Raw genomic sequence first — 21,352 nt, forward strand, 5'->3', positions numbered from 1 at the left:
GCGTTCACGGCTCAAGTCACGGCCAGGGCACCTGGACAGGGCAGATCAGCCTCTGACAATAGCGACAAAGACACTACAAAGGCCATTCTCTGTGACAGCGCTGTGGCTTGTGTGGAGTGAGTGAATTCCACAATACCATCTCTGTTCAGTGCCTGCAGCACACTTCCCTATTCCTGTGAAGTATGACAAATCAAATCCAAGTTACTGCAGTAATGTCCTTCGATGTAGAGTACTATGCTGTCCTTAACATACAAATGTAAAAGATGAACTTAGAGCATGACTACAAACACTGTGAAAATATCCAGTTTCTGTTTTATCGTCAGATGAAAGAGACATCACTACTTATTTCTTTCCTTGGAAGGTAAATTAAGTTCAAAGAGAAAGTCAGAGCTTTAGACCTAGAAGCCTGGTCCATAACTTCCTAACCACAAAAAGTTTCTCATTTCAGAAATTCTATTCTCAATTTTCAGACTTGCCATCCATCTGCTACTTCAGACTTGCTCGGGGTACACCTTAAAGCAGACCCCACCTTCCCGCCTCATATCCCATTTGGGTGCTGGCAGCATAGCATTAACTGAGGAAAAGAAGAAATAATAGCATCAAGATAACTAAAGCTTTCACCACGTGGAATAAATCTATGGCTGCCCAGCCTCACTACTGTCCTCTCCTCTTCAGTGAGGTACAGCATTGCTTTTGCTTATCCATAAAAATATTTTTACAGCAAACAAAAACTTCCATGTATTGTAAAAGTGAATAGCTCAGCTTAATCTTGCATGAAAAACTAATATGAATACAAGGGAATAAGTATACATGCAAAACAGAAGCACCAAATTAAGCAGTTTGCAAACATATAAGGCATTAATATTAGTTCGTATGTGCAAATGTGCCCTATGCTGGGAACCAACATTTTAAGTTTTTTAGTTGAGGGTGATTACACAATCTTTCAATCACAATAAAAGCAGTACCACACTGGTATGGGATGGCAATTCACTTATAGGTTGACTGTAGTGAGCAACAGAAACATACATTATAGAGCCAATTCTTATTGCAACTCCTCCAGTCAGAATTTAGACCATGTTTTGCTAGAAGTCGTTCCCACATTTGAAGAAACTCAGTGCTGATTTTGAAAGTGTGCTCCCTGGACTAGCAGGACTTAGTGTCACACAGAACTTGATAAAAAAAAAAAAAAATACCTAGTCTGGCAGAAATGCAAATCCTTGGAACTCACTGGGACCTGCTGAATCAGGCACTTTGAGGACAGATCTCAGAAAACTACATTCACAAGGCTTCCAGATGGTATGGCACACACTAACAGATTGGCTCTGGTGTAGGGAGGGCTAAATCCATGGGTTAAGGTTGTCAGTGACTGCAGTAGAGAAATACGAGGCTTGCCCCTACCCTCACTGGTTCTCCAGATCAAAGCAGTGGACACACCACAGAAGCAAGAGATGTTACAAAAAGCAGTGTAAGATCTTAACAGCAGTTCAGGCATCATCATAAGAGACATCACAAAAATGTTACTGTCACACGTTTCTTTTAAATCCCTTTTATGCCCCTAGACTCTACGTCCTTCTGTCCACTGCCAATTCCAAAGTTGTTTTGTTGATCTTTCTTCACCTTTGTAAATTCCAAGCAAAGCAGTATTTCTGAAGGCAATCTAAGTAATAAAACTATACATTTTATAATGCTCTACGTCTTTTAAAATAACTTTGTAAGGATCATGTTGTTTTATCTTCACGACTGTGCTATAAAGTTTATTCTACTGGGAAATCAGTGTGTCGATTTAGAACTCTCTAATAAAGTTCTTAAATTAACAACTACTTTTTGAGAACAGACTATATGAAGCACTTTTACAGAAAATTATTTCCAACACAACTCTGCAAGCTGTCCAAAGACAGCAAATATACTCAATTTAAGAAAGTGGAAAATGTACTAAAACATATACCATACAATTACACTAAAATTAAACACTGTTTCAGAAAGGTGAAATCCTATGTAGATTGAATACAGTGCGATTTATTATAAAATCTGATGCTATTGTGCAGAGAAGCCTTCATCTCCCAGTAATGAGAGCAGAGGGAAAGGAATGAGAATATATGTCTTCAAAAATTCCTGCTCTAAAATGAAGCCTTTTATTTTCCTTCTATATTTTTGCATGACACATGAACAAAACACCTATTTTTTTTTTCTCTGAAAAATCTAAAGTTACATTCAAACTTTGGATAATGCACCAAGATTTGAAAGCTCCAAACATAAGAATTATTTTAAACCCCAATAGAAGTGGTACCAGTAAAATTCCCTCTGTCTTGTAGCTATCTCTTGCTCCAGATGGATTAGCTGCTCAGTTTTCGGTAGTTTCTGTGAAACTCAATGATATCAACCAAATTGGTCTCTATGATGTCTGCATGGTTTAGGTTGTTTGCAAAGGTTGTGTCTTACTGAATCCATAATACAGCTTTGGTTTGGATACAGTCATTATTTTTGTGACCACCCAAGGGACAGGTCATCTTCCACAGAGCATTCTTTGTCAGTGAAGAAATTGATCCAGGCTGTCCATGATGTTGTAGACCCACTAAATTTTGCCTTATCTACTTCATTAGCTCATCACAGGCACTCACCAGAAGATCTATAGGGTACTAAGTCTTGGAAGCAACATTCACATCTCCATCTACTGGCTATGAAATAGTCTCTCTCAGATCATCAGATAAATCAACTGAATTTACAAGATGGTCTTGGGTATTATCTGTCTGGGGCATAGAATCTCTGAAAAAAAGGCAGAAAATGTAAGTGAGCTATCCCTGAGACTTGTTCATCACTGTTCTGACTCTCCTAGTAGATCGCAGCATTGCTCTTGGGTTAGCTCAGGAGCAGGCCTGGGTGCCCAGGAAATTTCAAAATAGTGGAAAAGTAAACATGTCAATTTACAATCATCCTCAGGTTGACCTCAAGTTATATTTGGTGGCTTTAACCTGGGACACTGTTTTCTTCTACAAAAATAAAAGTCTTTTCAGGCAGTACATTCCAATCAAACTCTGTCTTATTGACCTGAAAAGTTTGTTTCAATAAGGGAAGCCAACTCTCCAGGATAGTGCAAGACTTGTATGCAGCAGAACTGCCATCTTTCCTATTCATCTTAACGCTGTGCAAACTGTCTCTCTCCTGGAACCTTGTAAATCATGGTCTACTAGCCACTAAAAATTTCCATTTCAAAACCATGATGTCAACAGACTACAAATCCTCTATCGTGGTGGCCTCTGAGAGATCACAGGCTGCAATGCCATATTTAACTGCTGCCCTCTGCCCATACATATTCCACAGTTTTCCACCAAAATATTTTTGTGACAAATCAGTTCACTAATGTGTTTCAAGGGATAAGGGATTGATAATTTTTAAACAAACCTTTTTCTTGACTTTGTGTAATAGGATGTAAAGAGAAAAATTCCAAGCATTTTACCATTTAGCCACATTTTAATCTCATCAAACTGCCTTAACACTTGAAATTTTACATGTACCTAACTGATGAACAGTTTTCTCATGTACCTTGGCCAATTTTCAGAATGCTGCTTTTTTTTAAATGGATCTTTAGCCAGGTATTCAGCAAAAGTTTGTACATGCACTTCCCACAAATGCATTTCTAGAAATTTGAAAGAACGCTGAAGATATTTGTTTTGTAGTTTTTCTCCTGCATAGCTCTGCCTCTGGGTCTGTTGAACCTGAAGATGCTCTGCTGATGGCTGTGGCAGCTTATGGCTCCTAGCCTGTCATGGGAGCCCACCTGCCACAGCTAAAGGCTCCAAGTTAAGAGCTCAAGACATTTTAGAAGATCAAATATTGAAAAGCATCATGAACAAAAAGTGGAAATTGATTTGAAATGAAAAAGCCATTTCAAACTAAACCTTGAAACTTCAAGACTAAAAACACACGAAGACACAACAAGGCTCACTGGATTAGAACAAATAGGACAGTTCTGAGATGAACCAAATTCTGTGCGCTACATTCGACAAAGTCACTGACGTTCCCACAGATGCAGATATCAGAGCTTCTGAACCAAGAGGTTCAAGTATAAGACGGGACTGTGCTGACTAAGCTTTAACTGTCAATTTGACTGGATTGGGAGGTCCCCGGGGGATTAGTGAAATGTACTTCTGCCCTCTCTGCAAGCCTGAGGGAGGCATGAATTCGGGACTGCTCCTTCCTCTCTGACTCTGTTCTCCTGCTCTGCTTCCTGGCTGCCATGAGTTGAGCAGTCTTCCTCTTCCACACTCTTCCACCATGATGCTTCTGTTTTGAAGCCACCTGACCATGGACTGACACCTCTGAAACTATGAACAAAACCCTTCCTCCTTTAAATTATGTATGCCCCAGTGATAAAAACCTGACTAATATATGTCCCACCACTGGAAACTATTTATCCTGATTGCTTGTTCACTTTTCAATCCCTTCTGATTGGCTTTAACCCTTAAATGTTGGGTCCAGGCCTTTAGGAAGACAGATTTTATAGATTGAGGAACAGGAAAATGTTTATAGGTTGTTTAATCTGATTATTAATTTAAAGTGTTGGAATAAAAGTTTATTTCTCAACTATTAGTCATATAAAAGAAACATATATAAATGTAAAGCTAGTTTGGCTTTTTCATGCATATGTATAATCTTACACCAAATATTTACGTATGTGTTGGTAACACTGTGCAACAGTATATTTGATATTTGTATATCTACTTGTATGCAAAACCTCTCAAGATTTGGTCAGTTCTTTGAATAAATTTTAACTTCATTTCCCTGGGTCACAAAAAAAGTAGAGGTTGTCTCTAAGAATAAGTACCCAAAGTAACTGTTAAAGGTCTACTGCCATTGGACAATCATTAAGGACATCTTGATGGCTGATATTCTTGAAATGACTGCTTAATTTCCCCTATATTTGGACTGTCTGAGAACTGTCAAGCATAAAAAGCTGTACAAGTATGTCTACTCCTACTCCACTACAATGTATTAGTAAATAATCCTTCATTTTTATATAGTTTATTCGTATTTTCCAAAGGGGGAGGCAGCTCGTTGTGAAACCTAGCTCTGGAATCGGGTGGGGTTGGGAGTAAGGTCTGCAATTCACAAAAAAATATAAAAACCCCATTGTCTGGAATGTGCAGGCACTGCGACTTTGTTTGCAAACTCCTCACCTGATAGCAAGCGCTTCCATATGTAGAGATGATGACTAATTATGTTTGTACAAGTACATCACCGTGATAGTGTAAGAAATGCACAAAAGTCAGGCTAAGAAAGCAGAAGAAAAATGACTTCCTTCTTGCATGCTAATCCTTTCTTACTGTTCACTAAGCACATGCACTTTTCCAAATACAGTTACCTGCAATTCAAACCCATACAGAAGAAAGCTGGTCTGGGAGAGCCATTCCCTTCCCCTTCCCTAATGGTCAGGAAACATCAATAAATATTCCTACAAGTCGGCTTACTGATGTGAAAATTTACATAGAGACCTGGGGCTTCCTTTAAAATGCAAAGATGACAACAACCGTTCCATTAAGAAATGCACATGCAGCCCTGTTACCTGCTTAAGGCGAAAACATTTCCTCTGAGTCTAAATCAAGTTAGTAAATTTAAGATATCTGGGAGGACTGGGCACAGGGAACTTTTGGCAGAAGTCCAGAACTAAAGAAGCTAATCTATTATTTTACTTTGATTTTTCTTTGAGGACAAAACAGGCTTTTGCCAAACCCAGCTCAGGAATCACATGGAGAAGAGAGCAATTTTCAGCTAATTGATAAAGTAAAATGCAGGCGATCTTAGAATTTTCTTTATGTGAGCATCCCTTTAACCAGAGAGAACAAAAGGGTGGTGATGGTGATTGATTCTGCCTTTGCTGTTCTTACCTGAATAGAGATCTGGCCCTGGCCCTGGGGACCGTCCCAGGGTGGTATCAGCAGCAGTGTCTCTTGGGGACGTGGCCGTCTGCAGGGGCTGCACAGTGAGGCAATCTGTGAGCAGGTCTGGGTGGAGCTCTGTGCTGGACCGCAGCTAAGAGAAGGAGAAAACAAGAGAGATGGAGAAGGAAAGCTGGTCCTGGGGATACTTGGCTGGAAAAGGCTCAAGCCCTAAGTTCAGTGCAATTTAATGCACAAATATTTATCAAGTAGCCGCTCTGGGGAAGGCACAAGCTTAACACACTGTCAATAAAAGGGCAGGCTGTCCAATCCTAGCAACACCTGGCAGGTGCTTCAGGAAAAATGTGGCTAGAGGCGGATTTGACTTTAGTCCTTGATATTTTCATTTCTGAGAACCCAACTTCCTATTACATTTCCATTTATTTGCTTTGTATCTTATCAGAACTTGTAGCGATAGCAAAAATAAATGCAAGTAGGTTTAGTCTATATTGGAAAGTGTTTTTAGAATAGAGATACTGTCATGAAATATCTTGAAGATAATTAAGAAATGTCCACGGAGATTTGACTCCTACAGGTTTAGCATGAGTGGAAAATACTCAAGTTAAATTTAAGAATATTATGGAGCATGATTTAAAAATAACCTGGTAGCTACGCTTAACAGCAACAAAAACCCAATACTAGGTTACATTAAAATAAATCAAAACAGTTTTGGTATTAATTTAATTACATGGAAGAAAATTAACTATATATTAAAGAGTTATAAATTTAAAAAAAACATAAAAATGTGAGAATAAAGTGTAGGTGAAAAGTGACACCTTTACCAACAAGACTTTTAAGTGTAATTTGAATGGAAAAAATTACAATGGAAAATTTATTGACAAAAATATTATGCTTATCCAAAATGCTTATTCAAAAATATAACTTTAAAAAACAATCTAGAAATATATTTGTTACATTATTGCAAAATGTTACTATCTTCAGTATTTAAAGAAAACATGTAAGTTGATTTTATAAGGTGTCTTACTTTTCTCTCGTTGCTAAGACAAAATACCCAACACCCAAAGTTAAAAGGGGCAAGGTTTATTTAGCTCATGAATTGTAGAGGTTTCAATTCATAATCGGCTGGCTCCAAGGCAAGGTGGCATGTGGCAGAGGGCAAAAGTTCATGGCAACGGAAAACAGCAAAAGCAACCAAAGTAAAAGGGGGAGACAAGACTCTTTCTGTCTCTCAGACTGTATTCAGTCTACTCGGATTAGGTCAGTGCCAATTCAATCAGTAGATTTATCCAGCAGTCACCCATCCTTAATTCCAGTATCCTTAATCCCAGTATTGCACTATGAATGAATCACACACTCGAGATGCAACCACCTCTGGAAAAAACCCTAGGACGCATGATGCTTTGAGGGACATCTAGGCACAAACCATACATAAAGACAATATTAAACCTTTAGATACAGGGGTGAAATATACTTATTCATTCAACAAATATCAATTGAGTGTCTCATACTCCTCTTATCCTAGGGATACTCACTTTATGGAATTTATACTGTTTGAGAGGAAGCAGATACATATATACAACATCAGACAATTCTCAGTGCTAAGGAGCAAAGCGATGCCAAGAGGGACATAGAGAGTAAGGACGAGGGAAGGAGCCCTGCAGGCCACTGAGGGAGGAAGGTGCCTGCCCTGCAGGAAGGAAGAAAAGAAGAAAACAAGGAGGCGTATCTTTTGCAAATGGGTAAGGAGCCAAGAGATGAGGGGAGGGAGAGGAAGGGGCGATAAAAAGAGTTAAGATGTGTTATGTATGTGTACCAACTCCTCGCGATGAATGTAATCATTATGTACTATCAGCACGTACTAGTAAAAGTTTTTTTAAAAAGAAGCAGTGGCAGTGAAGTTTTAAGAGGGTGTGTGGTTATGGACTCTTACTTAGAGAGTATGTTGGTAAAAACTTTCAAGGTGGTTCCCGGACTTCAAATTAAAACAATTTGATTTAAGAATCTGTCATAAGAAAATAACCAGAAATGTAAAGGAAAATTTATACCCAAACAGGGTTTTTCCTAATTATACACAAGATTATTTATAGAAATACCAAAAATGAGGAAATTTTACCTGATTATCCACAATTATGGCCAGCAAGTAATCTTACATGAGTTTGGTGGAATAATATGCAGCCTTTAAAAAGATGTTCACAAGGACAAGACACAAATTTCCACATGGAAAATTTTAACAATTACATAAAAATAAATAGACAAAACACCAGAAGTAAATGTAACACCATAGTAAAGCTGATGTTGTCCTCAGCCACAATATTATAAACGTATTTCCTCAGGTTTTTAAAAATGCTTCTCTGTGCTTTCTAAATATTCTACACTTCAATGATGCACTAGACTCACAGGCAACAACTTAACAGTATCAACCGTGTGCTTCTTTCCCAAATTTTCCTTGCAATGACGTCAGACTGACAGCCTGAAATGAGTGACAATTATGGTGAGAATATTTACACTATGGAGATTAACAGTTGATGCAAACAGGCTTTTTCATTGGGAGCACTGGTTATAAACCTTACTAAAATATTACTGATGGTGACCATTAACTGTGTTGATCAGAAAAAAACACACACACTGCTCTGGTTGGTGTAATTAATTCTCTAAAGTTTTGTGTGATAGAAACTTGGCTTCTACTGTGGCAGTGCTGTGACTTTTGGTGGGTCCTTTGATGGGCTGACTTTGAGATGGTTAGGTCCCTGAGGATTTTGCCCTTGGAAGGGCTTAAGGCAGTTTTCACGGAACTCTGAGCTAACTCTCAAGACACCGAGTTGTTACAAAAGAATGAGCCTAACACCTGCATCCTCTCTACTCTGGCGTTCAGTCTCACCATGTGGTCTCTCCTTCTAACATAGGCGCCAACCATGACATAATTCATCAAGTGATTCTGCCAGGGGGCCCTTGTCAGGGCACTGTATTGTTTGCACTTTTAGACTCCAAAACTCTGAGCTAAGTAAACCTCTTTTCTTATAAAGTATCCAACCTCAGGTATTTTATTATATGGTTATAATACAGGTTATACACATATAAACACAAAGTGTGTGTGTGTGCACACACATTTACTGGTATTTATAGAGCAGTTATTGCTTAGATCACAAAAAATTTCATAAAGAGTCTGACATATGTAGATCATAGTTCAAGAATATCAAAATGGCAGTGTTATCTTACATAGAGGGAGACAGCATTTAGCACATGTAGCAGAGGAGACAATTGCAGTTTCTTTAGCACCAGCATGCTGCTTCTCTCTGACTAAGATTGTCTGTGTTAGCGCTTAACCCTCTCAGAGCCTTTGGAAAGTATGCTTGTTATTTTGGTACTGAATTAACACATGCCACTTAAGAAAATTGGAAAAAAAGTCAAGGCTTAGAATGAGTTCTGGTGATCACTTTTAATTTATCTTCCATCATTAAAATGTGATCTGGGGTCCACATGTTCTACTAAGGGCAGACATGAATGCTTCTCTGCTTTCTATTAAAAGCCACTCTAGGGTTTTACAGTTATCAGTACCAGCGAGGTCTTTCCAAGGAATTTCACGGCCGTGGTTAATCCTGGCGTCAAAGACAGGGAATTCTTCCTTAGCTTTGACAAAAATTCATGTTTTCTAAGAGTGTGATTCCATACGACTTTGTGGTAAGAATTAATTTGGTTTTCTCTGGAATTAGGCATGGTTCTAGAAAGTGCTTCTTAAATTAAACAAGCCTTGAGGACCTTATTAAAAATTTCCAAAGGAGGGCCTTAGCATAGATACTCAGTAACGATACAGAAGTTAAGTTTTCCTCTCAGTCACTGGACCAGGAAAGGGTCTTCCAGACCATTTAAGGTTCTTAAATACCGATCTAAGAGGTGAGAGAAGAGGCACAAACAATATTTCCTGGGAGGTACGTCTTATAATATGGTAGCTTTATATTTGAAATAAGAAACCAAACTATTTACATAAAACAATTATATAATGCATATTTCAACAATGTTTTCTTAGCTGCTAGGGATATATGAATAAGGCAGAGGGAAATTGTTCCATGGCATAACTACAGCTCTGACCCTTCACATGTATCAAAATCACCTACAGGGCATTTAAAAGTTCCTAAGCGGTGATGACACTACTGATTCGGTTTTTTTTTTTTTTTTTTTTTTTTTTTTTTTTTTTTTTTTTTTTTGTTTTGTTTTTTGGTTTTTCTCCGGTACCGGGAACAGAACTCACAACCTTGCGCTTGCCAGGCAGGCGCTTTGCCACTGAGCTAAATCCCCAGCCCCTGATTCGTATTTTTAGAACCACTGTGCATTAGTTACTTTTCCATTGCATGGACACAATATACAACACTCACAACATAAAGGAGGACAGGTTTACTTTGGCTCACAGTTTTAGTTGGTTCAGTCCATGGTTGCCTGGCTCCGAGACAGAAATGATACGGCAGAAAGGCATGGTGGAGAAAAGCTGTTCATTCTATGACAATCATTTGAAAATTACATAAAACAGAGACTCTCAAGATCCAGAAGACTGAGAAGTCCGATGGATCTGAAAGTCAGCTTTGCTACATACTGACTACATGGCCTTGGGGAAACCACAGTCTACCTGTATTAGTCATTTTTCCTTCACTGGTACAAAATACCTGACACCTGCAACATAAAGGAGGAAGGATTTAATTGGTTTACCCATTCAGAGGGTTCAGTCCAGTTATCTGGCTCAAGAAGGCAAAAATGACAAGGAGAGAAGGAGCCAGGGACAACACACCCACCAAGGTCACACCCTCAGGAGCTCGCCTCAAACCAGGCTCCATCTCCTAACAGCTATGAGCTCATCAATGGATCAGTCCACAGCAGAGTATAGCATCACTATGATCCAATCACTTTCCAAAAGTCCCAACTCTGAAGACATGAGAACTCCGGGGGACAACTTAGAGCTAAACCATAACACACTTGCCTCAAGGAATCCTAAGGAGAACAGCTAAGATTACTCTGACTATGGGAAGAGGAAATGAATAGTGGAAATGGGATGATATAAATGTTCTTTATTGTGGGAACTGCAATCTTATTTTGTCTGGTTAGCTGTGGTTCCTAAAAGTCTTTTTGAAGCATATACTTCAGGCCTCTAGTCAGCAGGCATTAGGAAAGGGCACAGAAAGGAGAAGATGAGGACAAATGGTCAGACAATCTGGGAGTCACTGGACTTGCAGATATTGGAAAAGTTAGCTTAAACTCATGGAGGGGCGAATGTGTCATGTTTTGTATTTTGTCACAAAACATCTAAGCAATTTTATAACAAGTCTCCTTGGGATATGTGGACTTTAAAAGTTTACTTTTATCTCCTGTGCAAAGTGACCACTAATCCTGGGGCTATATCTACTAACCAGTCATCATAAAAAAATAGGCATTTGTTCATCTCTTTAAAACTCGTAATAATAAAATGGTTATATGAGATTCATTTCGTTTTTGTTGCTGGTTTTTTCATCCTTCTTTTTCTTTTTTTTTTCTTTTTCTTTTTGTTCTGAGACAGCGTCTCCTTGTGTAGTTCAGGCTGACCTTGAGTTCACTACGTAGCCCAGGCTGGCCTCTAACTTGCAGTAATCCTCCTGCCTCAGCCTCCCGCATGCTAGGATTACAGACATGCACCACCATGCTCAATGAAATCCATTTCTTAAAAACAACTTGGATGCTTATTCTTTTACAGAGATGAAAAGGTTAAAATTAATTTTAAATCAAGCTTGATACTTGTTCCTAGGAAAGGGCAAGGAACTTGCCTTTTATGGATCCTTTCCCATTCTCTGCAGAAAGAAGTGGTATTTAAGCCCAGTGATCACAAATTCATCTAGATGGCTGCTGTGCTGCATTGACAGTGAACAGTGCCGGGGGAACTGTTCTACTCAGCTGCCCTAACTGGATCCTTAAGGCTCCAGAGCCTTGCTAAGCCTCTTCATTCATCCACTTTGAAAACTGTCTCTGGCTGCACTCGTATTTCAGGCACTGTGCTAGAGACATGAAATACAACCACCATCAAAGCAGACAAAAATTTCCCCCAGAGGCGTTAACATTCTACAGAGGGAGATAAACAATTATTTATAAAACAGACTGTAATAGATGCCGTGAAAGAAGGAAAAGAAGAGAAGGCTCAGTGGGATTCACGGTGCTGGGGAGAACGGCGGCCTCAGCGTTGTGAAGATGGACTTGAGCCAGTACTCGAAGGAACTGCAGAATGAGCTAAGCTCATGTGCAGAGAAGAGTGCTCCTGAAGAAGGGCACTGCGGTGAGGCCAGCATGGCTGGGGTGCAGTGTGATGCGGCAGGGAAAGGCGAAGTGAGCTGTGGGTGGGGACTGTGCTAGACATGCAGGACCTGTAGCCCTTAGTACGGACTTCAGTTTTCGGCTGAGTGTAGTAGGGAACCCTTGTATGGTCTCCACCCTCTGCCTCCTGGGAGGCTCATCCCACTGGCCATTTGATCAACAGTCTCAGGGCACACTGTCTCCCCCTTTTCTTGGGGAGTCCCCATGTGCTACAGGGCAGGACACTGCCTGTGCAGGCTGGTGAACCACGCAGGTGGGGTTAGGATCTACAGTCGGCTGACCTGAAGGAAAGGAGGTTATCCTCACAATGTGAGTGGGCCTCTCCAGTAGTAAAAAGCCTTAAAAGCAAAAACATTTTCACTGAAAAAGAAGAAATTGTCGCTAGTCCGAAGCAGAAGAAATTTTGTTTCTGGACTCAAAGAAGAAATCCTGTTTCTAGGTTGCAACATCAGCTCTTGCCTGAGAGTTTCCGGCTTTGTAGCCTGTCCTACAGAGTGCTGAGCTGCCAGGCCCACAGTCGCACAGAAGCTCCCCCTCCCTCTCTTTTTCCCTCTCTCCTTCCACATCCATCCATCCCTACACACACACACACACATACACACATACACACACACACACACACACACACAAAATTTACCACAATATACTGGTTTTCTTTCTTGGAGAGATCCTGATACAGGTAATACTACAATGCTCTGTGAAACCTCTACCATGCAGAGATTTGGTCAGGAAGGAAAAGGTGTTGTGCAAAGGAATCATGCAGAAAAGTTCTAGATGCCTGCAGTCCACATACACACTTTTAAAGGCTGCATGACAATGCAATAAACACACTGCCCTGAATGCCTGTAACATGCGCATACTCTGCCTCACCACAACTCTACGAGATACAGACTATTTGCTCTCCATTTTAGAGATGAGACAGGTATAATTATACAGCTAGTAAATGCCAAGCCTGGCTTCAGGTGTGTCAGAGTCCAGTCAGGCTCTTAGCTGTTACATGAAAATGGCACAAGAAATACTTTAAGCAAAGCATGGTGGTACGTGCCCATCAATCCCAGAATTCAGAGAGGCTCAGTCAGGAAAATCACAAATTCAAGCCCAGCCTGGGTGACTTAGTGAGACCATGAATTAAAAGAAAAGTTTGAAAATGGTGAGTATGTAGTGTAATGCAAAGGCCTTAGGTTCAATCCCATAGAGAGAGAGAGAGAGAGAACCAGCCCCACCTTTCTCTGATCCCTCCCTCTGGGTAGAGCACAGGCTCCCACACACTTTCCCTACCTCTGAGGACTCTTGTGTTTTTGCCGGGAGCCTATCATTGAGCTCTTGGTTTAAGACAGGAAAGAAAAAACAGCCTTCAGTTTCTCTGGAAAAGTCTGTACTATATTGTATTGCTCCTATGTGTATTCTGACACCTTGTACATTAGGGTAAGGGGTCTTTGGGGAATTAGAAATAGAGGAAATAAAACACTGCTGCACAGAACCTAGCAGAACAGAATGCCTCTTCTTGGTTTTCCTTGCACCCTCACCCAAGGTTTATCCCCTGCTTTGATCCTGGCCCAGTAACATGAGAATCCGCAATTGGCAAGACTAAACGATAGTGCTGAGCATGTCACACCATTCAGCGGTCCCAGGGTCTACCTGGAGACTTTCTGACCCTGAAATGAGATGATCTCTACAAGGGCGCATCGCTGGAACCCTTCCTACGACGGATCACCTCCATCTTCTATTGAATCCCAACTCCCTGGCGCCTTCTCCCTTCACATTCATTCAGGGACATTTTCTTTGATTCTCACTTTATCTCTAGAGCACTGAACACGCTCTGGGGACAGCGCTCACATCTGCACCCTCCGCACATGCCATTTTGGGTGCTGAGGTCAGGAAGGTCTCTGTGCGAACAGGACATCACGAGCTGACACCTGAAGCTAGATGTGCAGCCAGAGTCTTTCACGAGAGGGAACAAGCTGAGGGTTTCCAGAAACAGCCAAGGAAGAGGAACAAGCAAGAGAACAGGAAAGGTGTAGGACCCAGGGTCAGAGAAAAGGCCGGGAGTCAACAAGGTAAAGCCTGCAGACCGATGAAGATTTAGTATTTGATGTTTTTGTGGTACTAAGCCAATGGAAGGTAATGAGCAGGCAAGCAGGCAGTTTGGCTTATGCTATAGAAGAACTGCTCGATTAATGTGTGGAAACTGACGTGAGTGTGCTCGGAGGTTATTAAAACACTCTAGGTAAGAGATGCCAATGTGAGAAGTGGTCAGTTTCCATTTTGAAGGTGGAGTTAGATACTGTACCAACTAAGAGAAAGAAAGGAATTAGGGTGGATCCCAGCTTTTGTCCTGAGGAACAGCAGAGGAGACCAGAGAAGGACCAGGTTGGAGGTAAATCAGCAGCTTGGAGACATTAACTCTGGGGCAACTCCTGGACACAGGGTGAAGAAACATGCAGGCAGCTGCATAGGGGCGGGTTGTCCAGGGAGCGAGCCGGGGATGGACCACTATGAGTAACTGCTCCAGATGTTCTTCCCTGTGCAGTGCATCCTGGGGTTTCAGATGGACTCTCCTACCGTAGAGTTTGTCATACCGTACCCAAGAAACAAATGTCTTCACGAGCTGGTTAGCACCCCTGTTCCCAAATGGTAGGACATCAGGAGCTTTCCTACTGTGACCTCACCATATCCCATGGATGGGTTTTCCTCCAGGTGTCCACACAGCCCTTCTCTCTGTCTGCAAAGGTCCCACTTAGTACTGTCATTCTTCCTGCTGGGAGTGGCCTCTCCTCTCTCATCATAGCTCCTCCAAGATCCAGTTTATGCCTTGGCCCCTGAGTGAAGTCTCCCTGACTAGGACGGTTCACACTGGGTCTCCCAGGGCACAAGAACTTCGAAGCCTGCCGTCAACATTCCTGCGACTGGACGTTTGTATGGAGCTTGCTTTCTTATTTGAAGGAAGTCTGCATTAACTGTGTTGTGTAGTCCACAGGGACCTGGCTGGCTGAGCGTAAGCTTTTCAAGCCCACAGCTCTAGGCAGTGTGGTATCAGCACTGTAGCAAATTGTTCAGTCACTAACTGCTGACCAGATTTGTAAGCATGAGCCACAGTGCTTTGTTTACAGAAGTGTTCATCTTTATTCATGTCCAAAATAGACAACATGGTCATCTCTTAATTTTTCTTCCCGATGGAGCATTTTCAAAGATACAACTGAGAAGAAATGCAGTAGGGAGACTGTTGATGCCCTGACCAGATCCCCTCTGATCCTTGTGCTTAGCACTGTGCCACCCCTTCCCCAGCACCTGTGGATGTTCCAGCCAATCACATCCATGACTAAACAGGGCGACAAGCTCTATGACATGATTTCGGCACCAGAACCCCCTGTGGATGTGACTAAGGCAGGGAGCAAATGAATTAGCACTAAATTCTCCACTAAATTCTCTTTTCCTGGTACTTTCTGGGGAGCCCTTCCTTAATAAAGCATACAGTGTACCTGAATCCATGGCACATAGTCAGCTTTTGGGGCTCTCAAGTTAGAAACCTTTCCAAACTTGGTGTGGTTTGGTTCAGGATTGCCCAGAGCCAATCAGCAGCATTTAAAAGAATGCATGTATGCATTTCTCTTCTGCACTCCTTTGCTCACACAGAAGTGGGAGTTAGTCAGCTTCCTATTACTGTAACAACATATCTGAGGCCATTAACTTATAAAGGGGAAAGGTTTACTTCAGTTCATTAGTTCAGCCCAACATCCACTGAATGATTCTCTTGATTTGCACCTCTAGCAAGGGTGACATGGGACTGTGTGGCAAAACAAGCTTCTCGCTGCATAAGCCAGGAGGCAAAGGAGAATCCAGGACCAGGATTTACAATTCCCTTTGGGAACTTAGCCCCAGTGACCAAGGGACTTCTCATTGGGCTCCATCTCCTAAGGTTTTCACCACTTCCCAACAGTACCACACTAGGGACCAAGACTTTCACACAGAAACCTTCGGGGAACATTCATCCAAACCACGTAAGTATGTCAACTAAATATTCAACGAAAGTGGGGTGTTCTGGGTCATCATGGACAATATAAAAACATACTTGTGAAGACTTCCATAACCCTACTTTACAGAACCATCAGTACCATTCAAAGGGGCTTCAGACATTACTGTGTCCAGATTTCTCCCTTATACATGACCTCCGTTGAAGCAACCCCAGTGGTTGGCACTTCCAAATCTGTTGCTTTATACCCTAGAGCAGTGATGGCAAATCTTTTTAGAGCTTTCGTAATAAACAGCCCGCTACAGCACACAAGCCATAGGTTCACCACCACTGCCTATAGTAAGGGGCACCATCTTCTTTTTGGCAGTTCACTTCAGTGTCTGACAGTTACAGTTGCCAAAAACCTTGTCTGTATATGAGTATTCCCCCAGCTCTCAGCAACTATTAAGATTCCCTTTTTCCATTACTTGTAAATCTGCAGTCAGATTCATGGATGTACCAGGAAGACAGGACACAGCTTTGAGTTTTGGAAACCTATCTGTGAGTCTTTTAGTGTTAGTGATCCTATCTTCAATCAACCACTTTAAGGCTTAATTTCTCATCCCATCCAGGTGCAAGTAAACAAACTGGTTCTTTACCTTCTGTACAATCTCCCATTATGAAATATTTGTCCCAAATGATAGTTTTTCAACCTTAATAATGAAATTATCCATTAAGGCTTGACAAGCTTCCTGCATATGGAAATTTGAGCTGTTTCCCTAACAATGCAGGGAGTTTTCCTAATATATAAAACAAGGCATGATCAACCATGATTTGCATTTTGTTGCTGTTGCTCGAGACTATTCTGTTAATGTTCACAAGCTCTCAAAACAAAGAGATGGGAACTTTACTCCCATCATTTTCTCATTTTGGATATGATTGAATAATTGTCCGAGATTAAATGAGTCAAGTGGAAATAATTAGGAGAGGGAAAAAAGCCCAGATTCTTCAATTTTCAGCTCCATTCCACTTTATTCCAGGAGAAAAAAGCATTCTGTTTGTCTGAAGTGGGACAGACTTCCAAAGAAAATGAGACACAGTCGAAGGCCTCTTGTTTTCTTTCTCCAATGAGTATATTCCACCTGAGCTACTCAAGTCTATGCCTCACCTTGTAGGGATTCCTTTGTTTTCCAGAAATCATATGCCACCAAAACATGTTTCTGAAGGGAAGACAAGAAGGATTTTCCCCCAAGAGGGTTAAGGTTTACCAGAACATTCTTATCAAGTGTTCTCTATGACACTTCCCACAATGTGGGTCTTGGGGAATTAACTCACTGCCAAAAGGCTTAAAAATAATTACAATGAATTAACCTATTATATTAATTACAATTAATTTTCAGTGGAATCTAAGAATTCCATCTCTAGGGGATTCCTTAGCACTGACATTTATGAAGTGGCTTTGGCATGTCATAGGTAATTAATCTCCAACAATCTGCTATCAAATTCGTTTCCTTTGGGAATGACCTATTTGCAAAGAGGAAAAGAATGAGGACAAAGGCTTAGAAAAACGGCTCTGGAAGAACTTCTTTGGAAGCAGAAGCGTCCAAGTGGGTGGGCACAAAGCACCCTGAGCTTCTACACAGAGGATACCTATTTATTTAGCAGTGACTCTGAAGGCCCTAGTTTTTATCCATCACTGATTAATGACCACACCAAAATAGTAGACTGGGTACACATGTCAGACAGCATCTCAATGCGACATATGAAAAATCAGCACCAATATACACACAGTGAAACTAATGGTTATTTAGTAAAAAATTATGATCGATGGGACCTATTCAAACAAGCAGAGAATTTCAAGTGAAGTGGAGCTAAGGTCCAATAATCCTACCCAGTTCTTCTAAAGCTTTGCTATTCAATTGAAATTTATGCAATGGAAAAGTTCTACACTGAACTAATTGGGAGCCACTGGCCACATGTGATTAATGAGCACTAGAGCTGTGGCTAGCATGACTGAAGAACCAAACTTTTAATTTCATTTCAATTACATTTAAATTTACTGTACTGAACTACAGAGCACTGCTTTCTACCATGGCATGATGTCAGTTCAGCTTTTCTAAATCTTTTTGGTGACAGGAAAGTCCTTCCCTGCCACTCCTCCAAGTCATTAGAAAGTTGTGTCTCAAATTGAACTATAATCTGTCTAATTGTCCCCCCCAGGAAGTTTATTCCTCCAACTGTCCCCCAGCCTGCAGGGTAACTTTGCTCACAGTCTAGTTTTATAGTTCTTCTAATATTTGAGAAGTTTTGAAATGCTGTAAAGGTCTGTGGTTAAGCTTCTTTGTAAGCCCTGTGGCAGTTTTTCTCCAAGATGAACATTGTTAGTTTTCAACAGAGTTAAGAGGATACTTAATTAGGAAAAGTTGATGCCTTTTTGTTTAACAAACTGGTTCAACTACTGTGAGAACTTGGGCAAGTTTATCCACTTTCCTGAATGCAATTTCCCTTCTGTAAAATGATGGTAATAACATTTTCTATCTTGGTTGCTTTGAGAACTAAATAAGATCCTGAAAGCACTTAACACCATGCCTGACACAACCACTTATTAAAACATCAGTCCTGTTCCTCCATGAATTGTATTACTTCAGTCACCACCTTGACTACTATTTTTTTGTACCAGGGATTGAACCCAGGACCTTCACCTTCAAAAATTTTTTTTGAAACAGAGTCTTGTTGGGTGGGGGATATAGCTCAGTGGCACAAGTGCCTGCGAGAGAGAGACAGAGACAGAGACAGACAGAGAGAGAGAGAGAGAGAGGGAGAGAGAGAGAAAGAAAAAGAAAAAGAAAAAGAAAAAGAAAAAGAAGGAAGAAAGGAAAGAAGGGAAGAAGGGAAGAAGGGAAGAAGGGAAGAAGGAAAGAAGGAAAGAAGGAAAGAAGGAAAGAAGGAAAGAAGGAAAGAAGGAAAGAAGGAAAGAAGGAAGGAAGGAAGGAAGGAAGGAAGGAAGGAAGGAAGGAAGGAAGGAAGGGCAAGGACCTTGCTTGTTAAATTACCCAGGCTGGGGTCCATTTGCTATCTCCTCCCTCAACCCAGAGCGTTGGAATTGTAGGTGTACACCACCGCATATGGCTTAATTACTTTTAATGCTAGATCTTTCTGTTATAACCTAGCAAATAACACCCAAATACTACTACTGTATGCTGAACCAGCAAATAATACCCTAATATTAATATAGTGGACCAATTGTCTGAGCAAGTACAACAGAATAGACACAACCTTTGTTTTACATTTTCTAGATATTGTATTTTTCCACTCCTTCTATTAACACAGCCTAAAAGTCAACAGTTCTTTAAAAATCCCTATTATAAATTTCCTTCTTTTCTTCCTTCCTTCCTTCCTTCCTTCCCTCCCTCCCTCCTTCCTTCCTTCAGCAAATATTTACTGTATCTTTATAGTGCGCTCTCAACTAACTATGCCAGGTCTAGGAAATAAAATGGTTCATCAGACAACAGAGCTCCCTGCCCTTGTGGAGTTTAGTGTGGTGTAAATGAAACAAATCAAGTAAAACTCCTAGATCTTTTTCCATATGTGATGTTCTTTATTCCTGATGGTTCTGAAAGTTAACTTTTTAAAGCTCTGTTAAAGTTTACTGATACAAAAATCTCTTTTTTAGCTGCATTTCATTCAACTTGCTACCACATGCCTCTTCAGTGCCATCTGCAAATTTGATGAAATTATTTTCTGGCGCTAAGCATGATGTTAGTATCTCTGCTCACGAGTGAGTTATCTATCACCAGCCCTTGCCCTATGAATAGCATGCAACCATCCGTAAATAATAGCTCATCCACTATATTAATCATAAAACGTAAGAATGTAGGCTGTTTGCAGTACCTGGATTTGAACTTTTATATCCTTACTTATGAAATAACAACCATGAAAATATTCACTACCTCTCTTAGCTGGATTTTCTTTGTATTATGCAGTTAAATCATGGCAACTAATTTACAAGGCTGTTGTTAGGGATAACACGAGATAATAAGTCATTTAACTAACCCATGGTTTTCATCAGAGTGAAACACATGTTAACTGATGGTTCTATTGTTATATTTTCATTAATACGCAGTGTGGAGGTATTATAACACTCTCTAACATGCACTCTTACTTTCTTTTCTCCTCTGGCTAGCTTTGGAATCCCTTTGCTATCAACTTTTTCCTTTTGCATACTATGGTGTAGCCATGTGACAACAGAAGAAGTGTGAATGCTGTATACAGTTACTGTCTTTTTCTCACATTTTCATCAGTGTGCATTGATTATACAGATAAATGGGTTTCATTACGGCAGATTTGTACACGCATGTAACACGCTTTAATCATTCTCCTCATGGTTCCCTCATTCCTGCCTCAGTTCCACAGTTTTTTTGAGGGGGGGCTTACTGTGTATAATAGACATTTTAATAAGATTCATGCTCTGTATTATGCTACCTTACATCCCTACCTTCTGCCCTTTCCACCTTTCTCCTAATGATAGTAACCCTTTTACTTATCTTTTTTTTTTTTTTAGATTTTACATAGTAAGGAGAACAGGTAATATTTATCTTTCTGAGTCTAGCTTATTTCATTCAACATAATAATCTCCAGATCTACCCATTTTTCTGCAAATGATAAAATTTTGTTCTTTTCTGTGGTTGAGTAGTACTTCACCGGCAGCATTCCATAAATATACCTGCATGCCCATGTTTATCACCATCTTTTTTTAACTTAGAAGAAGCTGATATATCATTAACAGTAAGCAACACATTATAGGTGCTTCGCCTTAAAACCAGTCTTGGAGGCCAAATAGTGTCCCAATCAAAAGCAGTTTGTGAATAGCACCCTGGAACTATTTTATCTCAAAGAATGTAGCTAATGTTCACTCTTGAAAGAGGCCAAAATACATCAGAAACCAAATGCATTTTTGCAACATTTTCAGAACACTCCAGAGATGTTAATACTTCATCTAGATGTCTTATTTACCAAAATCTTTACCATTATTCTAGCTGTCATGTTGGACAGGGCTGGGGAGCTGAGGTTCAAAAGGATTTTGAGGGGCTGGGGATTTAGCTCATCGGCAAAGTGCCTGCCTGGCAAGCTCATGGTCGTGAGTTCGGTTCCCGGTACCGGAGAAAAACTAAAAAAAAAAAAAAAA

The 21,352-nt window shown here is 40.5% G+C and overlaps 1 protein-coding gene across 12 annotated transcripts in view; it reads right to left on the bottom strand.

Moving 5' to 3' along the window:
- Glis3 (GLIS family zinc finger 3) overlaps positions 1-21,352 on the bottom strand; it is a 440,925-nt gene that overhangs the window by 58,921 nt on the left and 360,652 nt on the right. For all 12 annotated transcript variants that reach the window (XM_005388624.2, XM_005388628.2, XM_013516325.1 and 9 more), the window contains one exon: positions 5,883-6,027. In XM_005388624.2, coding sequence (XP_005388681.1) covers positions 5,883-6,027 — 145 coding nt within the window. The remainder of the gene's footprint in view (positions 1-5,882; positions 6,028-21,352) is intronic.

This window comes from Chinchilla lanigera, unplaced genomic scaffold (assembly GCF_000276665.1).
Source record: "Chinchilla lanigera isolate Chin_1 unplaced genomic scaffold, ChiLan1.0 scaffold00033, whole genome shotgun sequence".
NCBI lineage: Eukaryota > Metazoa > Chordata > Mammalia > Rodentia > Chinchillidae > Chinchilla > Chinchilla lanigera.